This window comes from Dasypus novemcinctus, chromosome 13 (assembly GCF_030445035.2).
Source record: "Dasypus novemcinctus isolate mDasNov1 chromosome 13, mDasNov1.1.hap2, whole genome shotgun sequence".
Taxonomy (NCBI): domain Eukaryota; kingdom Metazoa; phylum Chordata; class Mammalia; order Cingulata; family Dasypodidae; genus Dasypus; species Dasypus novemcinctus.
This window is the reverse complement of record NC_080685.1, coordinates 24,980,156-24,992,907: the sequence shown is the minus strand read 5'-3', so window position 1 is coordinate 24,992,907 and position 12,752 is coordinate 24,980,156. Positions and strand designations below refer to the sequence as shown.

The following is a 12,752-nucleotide window of genomic DNA, read 5'->3' as shown; positions in this document are numbered from 1 at the left end:
CCCCAAAGCCATAGTCATTTCAGATGCAAAGCAAAGTACCAAATCTCATCAAAATAGGTTTTGGGTGTGGTCTGTCCTGGGGCACAATTCCCCTTGGTCTGTATACATGTGAAATGTAGAAAACAAGTTATCTGCTTCCAATATACAGGGGAAGGACAGGCATAGGATAGATAGTCCCATTCCAAAAGGGAGAAATTGGAAGGAAAACAGGGGTCATGGGTCTCAAACAATTCCAAAATCCAGTAGGGAAGGCTCTATAAGATTTCAAAATCTGAGCATCATTTATGGTTTGGTGTTCTGTCCTCTGTGCCTGATGGAGTAGCAGTCCCATTGCTCCCAAGTGCTTGCACAATGGTTATGCTCTCCACAAACACTGGGGTAAAGGATCCACCCTCTCTGAGCATGAGCATCTGGGTGCAGCCAGGCTCTCCCTGAATTCTGTGGCACAGGCCCCACCCTCTCTGAGCATTGATGTGGCAGCACTTTTCCTGAAGAGTGGGGTACAAGGCAAACCCAGTCTAAGCATAGGGTTGAACCATCCTTTCCACACACTTAGTTGGGCCTGCTTTCTTGGCCCAAGGAGATACCTTTGGTCTAGACCTTGGCTTCCATTGATCTGCTCTTGAAGTCATTCTTCCTTCAATTTCTCCTTTCTCTGTCCCTTTTGGTTCAGGTTGGCAGTGGTTCCTCTCATATAAATTTCACAAAAAAACTTGTCAGCTTTGCATGTACTTCACAGAGGTCCAAACCACTGGACAGAAGAACTTTCCACAGATCTTTCCTGCATAGATGCATTTCCAATCTTTTTTTTTTTTAAAGATATATTTATTTATTTCTCTCCCCTCCCCCCCCACACCGGTTGTCTGTTCTCTGTGTCTATTTGCTGCGTCTTCTTTGTCCACTTCTGTTGTCAGCGGCACAGAATCTGTGTTTCTTTTTGTTGCATCATCTTGTTGTGTCAGGGCTCTGTGTGTGCAGCACCATTCCTGGGCAGGCTGCACTTTCTTTCACGCTGGGCGGCTCTCCTTACAGGGCACACTCCTTGTGTGTGGGGCTCCCCTACGCAAGGGACACCCCTGCGTGGCATGGCACTCCTTGCGCACATCAGCACTGCGCATGGGCCAGGTGCACATGGGTCAAGGAGGCCTGGGGTTTGAACCTCGGACCTCCCATGTGGTAGACGGACGCCTACCATTTCCAATCTTGACTTCCACTGAAATGCCTGGATCCATGCTCAGTTAAAATGTCACAGGAGATTTATTCTCTGGGGATTTGCTTCCTGGAAGCTCAGGAAGTTCCTTGATAGAGCCACTTCTGATCCTAGTCTCAGAGCACAATGTCTGGATAAGCTCAGATTTTCCAATCAATCAATTTCTGGTTTCTTTGTGTTAGGGATTCAGTCTTAACTTATTCCTTTCCTTTCTCATTTCACTATAAGTTGCAAGGAGAAATCAGGTTGCACTTTCCACACTTAGCTTGGAAATTTCCTCAGTTAAATATCCAAGTTCATCACTTCAAGTTTTGCCTTCCATCTTACATCAGAACTCACCAAGTTCTCTGCCACTTTAAAACAAGGATTGCCTCTCCTCTAGTTTCTGAGAACACATTCATCATTTCCTTCTAATGCCTCATCAGAAGTACCTTTAGCATCCATATTTCTACCAACAATCTCTTCAAATCAATCTAGGCTTTTTCCACAAAGCATCTCACAATTCTTCTAGCTTCTACCCATTACCCAATTACGAAACTGTTACCACATTTTTGGTATTTGCCATAGCAGCTCCCCTCTGTCCTAGCACTAAAATCTGTATTAGTCTGGGTTCTTTAGGGAAACAGAACTGGCAGGATAAATATAATATAAATATTATGAGATTTTTAAATAGGAACTGGCTCATGTGACTATGGGGATGACAAGTCCAAATTCCACAGGACAGGCTGCAAGATTCTAATGAAGGTTTTTGATGAATTGCCCAGGAGAAGCTGGCTGGCTGAAGTGAGATGGAAATTCTCCTTTCTGACTGCTGAACTATCACTTCTCTTTTTAAGACTTTCAACTGATTGGATGACACTTCTCTCATTGTTGAAGGCATTCTCCTCAGTTGATTGTGGATGCAATCAGCCTTAGATGCAATAAACTTGCTGTTGATTTAAATCCATGAAATATCCTCACAATAACAATCAGGCCAGTGCTTGCTTAACCAAACAACCGGACAACTAGACACCATAACCTAGCCAAGCTGACATATGAACTTAACCATTGCAGATTTTAAACTGGTACAAACTAGAATTTAAGTGCCAAAAATTTATATTCTCTACTCAGTAGTGTCTAAGAGACAAAATTTATTGGCACTGTTATGTACAGGAATCATTTTCATGGTTATCAGTTTTTTACAACTTCAATCTACCTCTACAGAGTTATAAAATAACCTAGTCAATAGGAAATCAATCAAAGGTACACTCATGGAGTCAGATAATTCCCTTACGGTCCCCTTGACAATACCCAGCATTCCACTGAAATGATAACTGGAGATCTCTGTTGCTCCATCTAAGTAATGAATAATTTTTCTCAACACGATGTTAACTTAAAAAAACAATATGGAGTACAACACAAACAGTGAATCCTAATGTAAATTATGGACTATAGTTAATAGTATAATAATACTGTTTCATCAGTTGTAACAAAGATACCACACTTATGCAAAGTGTGAATAATAGGGAAAAACTATATGTGTGAGGGAGACTATATGGGAACTCTATACTTTTTGTATGTTTTTTCTATAAACCTACAACTTCCATAATAAAAAAACAATAACGGGGAGAAAAGAATGTATAATATATTACCATTTTCTTAAGAAATAGGGGTAACAGTTTGATTTAGTTATGAATTCCAAAAAATAGATACTGGATTATGTTTGTAAACCATTTTGTACCTGGGCATGATTAAATTATGATTAGGGCTTTGACTGGGCCACATCATTAGGGTGTTGAGTCTCCACCCACCAAGGGGTGGGGACTCACAGATAAAAGGCATGGCAAGGGACAGAGTTGGAGATTTTGATGTCGGAGTTTTGATTTGGAGTTTGATTGCTGGAGTCTTGAGCTGGAGCCCCTAGAAGTAAGCACACAGAGGAAAGAGAAGCAAACCCCAGGAAAAGAGGACCTGAGCCAGGAGAAGAACACAGATGAATAGAGAGAACTCCTTAGACATGGCAGAAACCCCAGGGAGAGAGACAGAGCCATTCACCTGATAGTCTACAGGTGACCTTGTGGAGAAAACAGAGGACCTGAGTGCAGAAAGAAGCAAGACCTGGGAAGAGAGGAACCCAGGAAGCCTGAACCCTGACAGATGTCGGCAGCCATCTTGCTTCAACACATGGAAATAGACTTTGGTGAGGGAAGTAACTTATGCTTTATGGCCTGGTCTCTGTAAGCTTCTACCCCAGATAAATACCTTTTATAAAAAATCAACAGGCTTCTGGTATTTTGCATCAGCACCCCATTAGCTGACTAATACAGAGGGGATACTATATATTTTGCCTTACAAGACATAAAGACATATTACAAAGACTTTAATTAAAACTGATTGGTATTTAGGTAGCAATAAATAAAAATCATACCACTAAGCTCAGAGAGTGACCCAACTATTTATGGGAATTTGACATATGATAGAGGTAGCATCAAAATGGGAAATCAAAAAAACACCATACACAAAACTAAACTTCAGATGGCTTAAAGACCTAAAACCAACAACCCCACCAAAACAAAAGAAAACGAAAAATCCTCAAAAACTATGAGAATAAAATTAATGCATCTTATTGTCCTGAGACGAGGAAAACATTCTAACATTCTTTTTTTTTCTTTTTAGGAAAACCTTCTTAAACAAGACATGAAAGCATTGACAAAAGGAGAAAAGCTGAATAAATTTTCTTTATCACCATAAACAAGGTTAAAAGATAAGTGAAAGACTTGACAGAAGATATTTTTAGTGAATATAACTATCAATGCCAGAATATATTAAAAAACTCCTATGAATCACTAAGAGAAGGCATTGCAATAGAAAAAGGAGCAAAAGATATATAACAGACCATTCATAGAAAACTTAAATGGTCAATAAATGCATGAAAAGATGATCAATCTCATTAGTAATTATAAAAATACAAATTTTAGAAATGAGAGTTCATCTTGTTCCTATACCCCCTCCCAGATAACAACTCTAGCAGTTAGGTGTATATAGATGCATATTTCTTTCCATGAATATACTAATATATATTACTATCAGTAAAGATATTTTGAATTGATGAAAAAAGGTATGGCTGGGTAAGGATTAAACAATTATGATATGGATGAATTGTGTTAAAAGGAATAAGACAGGGAGCTGATGTGGTTCAAGGGGTTGACCACCTGTTGGCTTCCCACATACAAGGTGCTGGGTTTAATCTCCAACCCCCGGAACCTCATAAAAAATTTTAAAAAAAGAGGAATAAGAAGATTTCCTAGGAAGTCATGGAGGGAACTGAGATTTTAGGAGCTTAAACCTGATCTCTCTCATGACGAATGTTTTTCCATCTGAAAACTGGCATTTTAAATTAAGAGTGAATTAAAGGGTAAACTTGAATTGCTCTTACTTTGTTGAGTTGGTCTTACTGGTCTCTACTGGGGAATCTTTCTTTATTTTTAAACTTTGTATTTTTAAATACTTTCAAATGTATAGGACAGTTGAAAATTTAATACAAAATCATACCAAGAACTCTAACATACATTCCCCCTGGATATACAGATCCACCAACTTTTAACATTTTGCCACATTTGCCTTCTATCTACTCATCCATCCATCCATTTTCTAAAGTAAGTAGGTTGTGTTCATACTCCTTGAACATTTAGTGCTCCCATGTATATTTCCTAAGAACAAGGCTATTCACTTATATAACTACCGTAAGTACAGTTATCAAATTCAAGGCAGTATCTGTCCTTTTGTATCTGGCTTATTTCACTTCATATGATATCGTCAACGTTCATCCATGTTGTAACTGTATCAGAACTTCATTCCTTTTTATGGCTGAATAATATTCCACTGCATGTGTATGCCATATTTTGTTTATCCATTCATCTGCTGATAAACACCTGGGTTGCTTCTAACTTTTGGAATTGTGAATAATGCTGCTATGAACTTTGGTGTACAAATATATGTCCAAGTCCCTGCTCTCAATTCTTTTGGGTCTATATCTAGAAGTGATATTGCAAGTCATATGGTAGCTCTATGATCAATTTTTTAAGAAACTTGGAGGCTCTTCTTGATGGCTTACTGTACTCACATTGTCTCCAAAACCATGGAGAGAAGGCTAGAGGTTGCTGATCTGGTCAGCTTTTAAACGAAACTGAAATGAAGAAGCACTTCCTCACTGCGGATAGCTCATGTGACAGGTTCTAATTTCTTCTTAAAGTCAATTTAGCTGAAGTCTCCTTGTTGCCTTTGAAATCTGTGAAGAGAGCCTCCAACTCAAGGATTTGCTGTGGGAGTGCCTGCTGGTTCTATCATGTATGTACTGCCTGATCTTTTTCCCTTATTTGATCTGTAAACAATTCTCATTTATGTTTTTAGCTTTCTCACTGGTCAGGTTTAAGTCTTAGGTTTCAGGAAGTAACTAAGAAATCAAGTCATCCAATTTGCCTCTTCTGTTTTTTACTAAAAAGAATCTATTTTGAAAAGTTAATGTCTGCCTGAACGTCTAAGCCTTAGGCTGAAACATAGCTTTACATGGTTAAAGTTCTAGCTCTTTTGAATGAAAAATAAAATGAAAATGAAAGTAGAATCTAGTTCGTGGGAAGTAGGCACTGAATTTCTGCTAAAAGTCCCTTTAAATTAAATTAAAAAGTGGTGTTTTGAAAAGTACTTAATTGTTTCCTTTGAAATAGCTACTTTGATGGCTAAAAAAGTTTTAAAAAAAGTAAAATGACCCAAGGGTGTTAGAGTAATACATGGGAATTGTCTTTTAACAACCTCTAAAGGTTCTGGACATTTAAATAGATCAGTTAAGAAGATTCATATATTCAAAATTCAGGAGATAAACTGATTTTTCAGAGATTTATCCTCTTCTTAGGATGATTTTTTTTTTTTTTTTTTGAAAGAAGGAAAGAGGATTTCCTTTCTTTAGATTTGTTGGCAAATCCTGGAAAGCCCCTGCTTTTTTATTCCCCTAGATGTAAATTTGGTTTACCAGATATTGGGAAATTTTTGAAAATCAGTTTTTTAAATGCTACTAAATGATAGAAGTGGTATTTCAGATAAATCTGCAGTTACTCCCTGTGACTACATATCCCAGAAATTTTCCTGTATAATCTTGATTTATAATTTTATGAAAAAAAAATGTTACTTTATATGCAGCTAATAGATACTCTTGCTATATTACTTTCCTTAAACAGAATGAAATGGTTGGCTTGGGTGCTCCTGGTGTGCTCCTCTGCGATGGCACAGCTGCACACGGATCCCATCCTGGATAAACACTGGGATCTCTGGAAGAAAACCTATGGCAAACAATATAAAGAAAAGGTAGATAGGATTGTTCCTCCAGCAATATGCTATCATCCCGTATGCCTTCTCCCTCTCAAAATTATGTTCTTACAAGCAGCATTTTCAAAAACACTATGCACTCATTTCTAGCCAGATGCTGTTCTTGGTCCTAGAGATATAGCAGGATATGAAACAAAGTTCCTGTGTTTATGGAGCTCTCATCCCAGTGGAGGAGACAGGAAATAAGTAAATAAACAAGCAGGTATAGAGTATGTTAGATAGTGATAAGTACAGTAGAGAAAAATAAAGCAAGGCACAGGGGATAGGAAGGGCCCTGTGTGATGATGGCCGGAGTTGGAAGTGGTTATTCTCTATATATGACATGATGCTCAGGGAAGTCTTCACAAATAAGGTGACATTTGAGCAGAGAATTGATAGAAGCCAGGGAGAAGCAAAACAGATAACTGGGAGAAAGCACCCCAGGCCAAGGGAAAATGTGTGCAAGGCTCTGAGAGAGAAACATGTATGGCATGTTTGAGGAACAAAAATGCCTTATTATGTACAGTCTCGGGCACAGAGAAGTGGTACCAGATGTTATTTCTTGACTCTCACTTCCCATCTTGTACTTTTGTTTTTATTTCAAATCATACTTGTTGACTGATTCTAAGACTTTAACCCTATTGCTTCAAATAACTAGATCCTATGACTACGTAATATACCTGAGTTCGTAAGCTAGCATTATATTTTTATTTATTTTATGTATTATTTTTGTATAAAAATGACACTCTTCATTTGTCATGTCCTCTGAGTAAGTCTTTTTAGTGGAAATGGCATATGATAGGCACCCTCACTCTATCCCCTCCAGGACCAAGCCCCCAGTTTCAAGGCTGACTAGAGTTAGATGTGCAGTTAGCATCACTGTCTTGTTAAATGAGTGCTATCCCTCTTTTTAACTGCTCAAAGAAAATCTCTTCATGCAATTTAGGATCTCTCAGCTTTATTAAGCAATTCATGAATCTGGCAGCATCCCATTCAGAAAGTAGAAGGGAGCTATACCAAAGGGGTAGAATGGGAGATCTTATAGATGGCAAATGCTGAAACAAGAAGGACATGTTCTGATGGGCTGATGTTAAGTGTCCATTTTACATAGGAGAGTCTTACAGAGTGGGGAGTTGATATATATTGATTAGTATGATATCCTTGTCCGTTCTGATAAGCTGTAGCTCTTGGACTGAAATTGGCTAATCACCAATTAGATATTACTCACCTGCAATCCTGTAGAGTGCATTCCATTTTCTCAGAAAGCCCTGCAGGTCAATTGTTTTTGTCTTTTGGAAAAATCTCTTCTCTGAAAGAGGTCCCTCCTGGCATGCCCAATGCAGGTGGTCATTTTATTTTACTTAAACAATTAATTCCAGTCCCTCAGGAGGAATGAACATGATTTTTGATTAGCATTCCTGATACCTTTATAACTTATCTCAAAGTTCACTCACTTGCCATGGACTATAGTTAATAGTACAATGATAGTAATATGTGTTCATTAATCGTAACAAATGTAACACATTAACTCAAGGAGTTTATATTGGGGAGCCTATGGACTTTGTATTTTCTATATGATATTTCTGTAAAACTATGCTTCTCTAATTAAAAAGTCAGATAAAGTATGCAGTTGGAGGTAAATATAGAAATCATACTCAGATACATGTAATGAAACTGCAAAACATCAAAGAGAGAAAGAAAATCAAATTACATAAGCTACCAGTTAAAAACAAAGGAACAGTAATTAGACAGACAATAGACCTCTCATCCTCAACAATAGGTCCCAGAAGACAATGAAAAATATTTTCAAATAACTGAAGAAATGGAACCCTAATATGTTGCTGGTGGGAATGTCAAATGGTTCAGCCACACTGGAAAACAGTTTAGCAGTTCCTCAAAAAGTTATCATATGACCCACCAATTCCATTCTTGCATATATACCTAAAGAATTGAAGACTGATACTCAAACAGATATATGCTCACATTTATTATAGTCACAATTCACAGTAAGTAAAAGGAGGAAGCAAACCAAATGCCCATCAATGGATGAATGGATAAACAAATTGTGGTATATCCATACAATGGAATATTATTCAGCCATGAAAAGGAATTAATTACTGATACATGCCACAACTTGAATGAACCTCAAAGACATTATGCAAAGTAAAAGAAATCAGACACAAAAGGTCACATGTTGTAAGATTCTTTTTATATAAAATATCCAGAAGAGATAAACCACAGAGACAGAAAACAAATTGGTGGGTACCAAGGGCTAGGGGGAGGGGGTAAAATGGGAACAACTGCTTAATGCATATAGAGTGTCCTTGTGGGGTGACTGTTTTAAAATTAGAGATGGTTGTTGCACAACACTGAGACTGTACCAAATGCCACTAAATCATTCACTTCAAAATGGTTAATTTTATGTTGTTTCACCTCAATTTAAAAAAACTTTAAAATAACTGAAGAAAAATAGCTAGACATTTATAATCTTATAATAGGTTTAAACTATTTTTCAAGGATGAGGATAAAAAGACATTTTATAAAGACTTATAAAGATTAAGGAATTTTACCACAAAAAGGTGGATATGGTTTAGCAAAGAACAGCTTGTAAAATAACCCATCTGTTTAGCATATTAAGAAGGAAACTGGTTATGTAGATCTTAAAATAATATTAATCACCATCAAAGCAATTAAGAATAAAATATAAGATTAATATGATTTTAGCAGTTATATTGGGTATATATTCATTTATTTACATGCTCCCAGACACATTCACATTTAGTAGAATGCTTGATAATATGGTATTCATTACTGAACACATATTTGTCCTGGATGCAGTATAACTATGTTGTTTTCCTTATATTTTAGAATGAGGAAGTAGCACGGCGTCTCATTTGGGAAAAGAATCTAAAGTTTGTGATGCTTCACAATCTGGAGCACTCAATGGGAATGCATTCATATGATCTAGGCATGAATCACCTGGGAGACATGGTAGGTAAATTACTAGGTAAGCATGATTTCTATCTTCATAAGAGCAATCTGCAGCAGATGTGGCTCAAGCAGTTGGGTGCCTGCTTCCCACTTGGAAGGTCCCTGGTTCAATCCCCAGTGCCTCCTAAAAAACAGAAAAACCAAACAAATGAAAAAACCAACTCAAGGGAGTCAATATGGCTCAGTGGTTGAGGGCCAGCTCCCCACATATGAAGTCCCAGGCTCAATCCTGGCCCCCAGTACCTCAAAAAAAAAAAAAAAAAAAGAACAATTTGAAGGTAAGCAACAATAACCATGAAAGAAAGTAAAGCTATATATGTACAAGTTAGAAAACAGTAGAATTTAAGGACATAAGAATCTGTACAGCTATTCCTTATTTAGTCCCTCTTTAGAGGACTTAATCCTTAGGATTTCCTTAATCCCTTCTTTAGAGGAATGTTTTAAACTTACAGAAAACTCTTGCTTTTTATTGCTTTTATTATTTATCCGTTCTAGAAAGCATTGCCTAAAGTCTATTTGCTCACTGTCTTTTATAGTATGTCACATACTTAAGTCTAAATTGGCAATGTAATATGATCCAGTTATTTTCTTAATAGGGGAATGTGGATTTTTCTAAAATGTGATCCTTAATTACTATTATTTTTTAGGAGGTACAAGGGATTGAACCCAGGACCTCATACATGGGAAGGAAATGCTCAACCACTGAGTTACATCTGCTCCCCAATGAGAGTTGTTTTTTTTGTTTTTTTGTTTTGTTTTGTTTTTACAGGAGGTACGATGAAAGATCAAACCAGGGACATGGGAAGCAGGCACCCAACCACTTGAGCTACCTCTGCTCCCTGATCCTTAAATATTAATTTGTATTTATTTATACATTCACCTCTGTACAAAGAATTTGAGACAGCACAGTTATATTTTAAATAACAGGATAACAAAGAAAATATAATTAAAATTTAAAACAGACCAATGGGACCAAGAAATAGGGAACTACAAATATATAAATATAATAGCCCTGCCTGAACTTTAAATTTGCCATCATGAATTGTTTGTTTTGATTTGAGACATAAGTCTTCGTTGCCAATATACATCGATTTATTTCATGTGAAACATTAAGATGATTATTTAATAACTTTCAATTATGAACATTTATTTCAAGAGAAAAAATTAACACAAGTACCTAAAGATATATGCACTTTCATGTCTATAGATGAAATATCAGAAAAGCAATATAGGTTAAGATTACTTTCAAAGAGCTTTACAAACAGTTAATCAGGCTACTTTTTTTTTTAAACAGTTCGCTTTGCCCTCAAAGGTTCTGAAAGGCAGAGGATGAAATCAATCTACATTTTTTTGAATTCACCCAGCATCAGTCAGGGTGACTGAAGCTCTATGAGGATGCTTTAAATTGAACAGTGTTTTAAACTAATACTGTATTCTTAAAGGGAGATGAAATTGGTGTCAAAGAAAAAAGAAACACTTTTTTTGATGCCTGAAGAGATGTTAAGAAAGCCAAAGATGGCATAAGCAATCTGTTTTGCAGTGGCAAGAGCACAAGGAATAGTTGTTAGTAAACACTGTGGTGCCCACCAGAATGCAGTGATCTGTACACATGATCTCATTTTGCTTTTTCTAACACTATTTCTATTTATTTATTGTAAATTGGAGAATATATGTTGGTAAGACAAGCAACATTGCTTTTATTTTATTTATTTATTTATTTATCCATCTATTTATTTGTTGAGGTGCCGGGGTATTGAACCGGGGACGAAGTATGTGGGAAGCCAGCACTCAACCACTGTGCCACACCAGCTCCCCTATTTTGTTGTGCTTGTTGTTTTTTCAGGAGAGGCCAGGAACCAAATGCAAGACCTCCCATATGGGAGGGGAGCGCTCAATTTCTTGAGCCACATCCGCCTCCTAATATTGCTTCTCAAACAAAAACTGATAATTATCAAAGTCAGATCTACTATAGTCAAATACATCACAATATTTATAAATCATGTATAAGATCAAAAGTGCTTACACCACCACTAAGCAAGGAAAAATGCCCCACAGCTTAAATGCTAGGAGAGTGGCTCTGTAAATGCACATTACACCTTGGAAGCTCCGAATAATGTGGGATAATGCATACACACACATACACAACACATGCACAATACTTTATTCACCTCCTGTTGTATTGTTTGAAATTCTAAAGTGCCTGTTTTTTGACTGACATAGACTGCCTCTATGCTACAAGCAAATTACTGTTCTTCTAGTTTAAAGTTTTTGAAGAATTTTTAGTAAGTTAAGAATATGCATTGAGACAAAATGGTGTATTATTTTCCAGGACCACAGTCATTTGCAATTTTTAGAGGCGGTAATAGATTCATGTACATTTGCACTGGGCAATTCAGTAATTCTGAGAGTTTTAGTTCTTCCTTAATGGAAAATGTTGACTTTTCCTATTGACTAGATATAATGGCTCTGATTTGAGACTTAAAATTAAACTTAAAAAACAACTTCATTTATGTCCAGGGAAAGGCTGTGTAGTCTGCCCTCCAGTCCATAACTATGTATGCAGTAATGTCATATCTTGGTGAAAGTGTTCCTTCTTTGGTTATCTTATTTTCTTTCTGATCTTACAGAGACATTGGCATTTCCTATGTTTTTTAAACTTCTGATTAATTAATGCTTTCCTTATCCTGACTGTAGGAAGGTGAGAGATGTTTCAGAAAGAGCACTAGTTAATGACCAGTAAGTAGCTTGGCATTATGGAGCTGCTAAGAAACTTGTGGGAATTTGTGAGCAAATCAGAATATTGAGTCCCACCCCAAATCTGCTGAATTGGGATCTGTATCTTAGCAAGATCCCCACGTGATGCAAATGCAAATTAAAGTTTGAGAAATATTGCCATAGAGTACCTTTACTCTTTGCCATTCAGATATATTTTTCTGGCTGTCCCATTTAGAAAGAGATGTAGCTATGTGAACAGTGGCCCATTTTCCAAAAGACATGAGATAAAGCGAATATTTTAAAATTATACACATCTACTTCCTGTGTATATGAACTTCTTTATTGTCGAGAGACATCCACCTAGGGTGGAGGGATTAGGATTGTTACGACAAGACCCTTTCGTTTACAGAGTGCTTCGCGGTTTCCAAGGAGCTTCCATTTGTAAGCTCTCATTTGATCTTCTCCGTAGCCCTAGGAGCATTCACGTGAGGATTCTACA

General features: G+C 37.0%; 1 protein-coding gene across 2 annotated transcripts in view; it reads left to right on the top strand.

Moving 5' to 3' along the window:
• The first annotated feature begins 5,399 nt into the window (after nt 1–5,399).
• The window catches only part of CTSS (cathepsin S), a 34,156-nt gene continuing 26,803 nt past the window's right edge, over nt 5,400–12,752 (top strand). For both annotated transcript variants that reach the window (XM_058275316.2, XM_058275315.2), the window contains exons 1-3: nt 5,400–5,536; nt 6,421–6,547; nt 9,416–9,538. In XM_058275316.2, the coding sequence (XP_058131299.1) occupies nt 6,422–6,547; nt 9,416–9,538 (249 nt within the window). In that variant the 5' untranslated portion in view covers nt 5,400–5,536; nt 6,421. The remainder of the gene's footprint in view (nt 5,537–6,420; nt 6,548–9,415; nt 9,539–12,752) is intronic.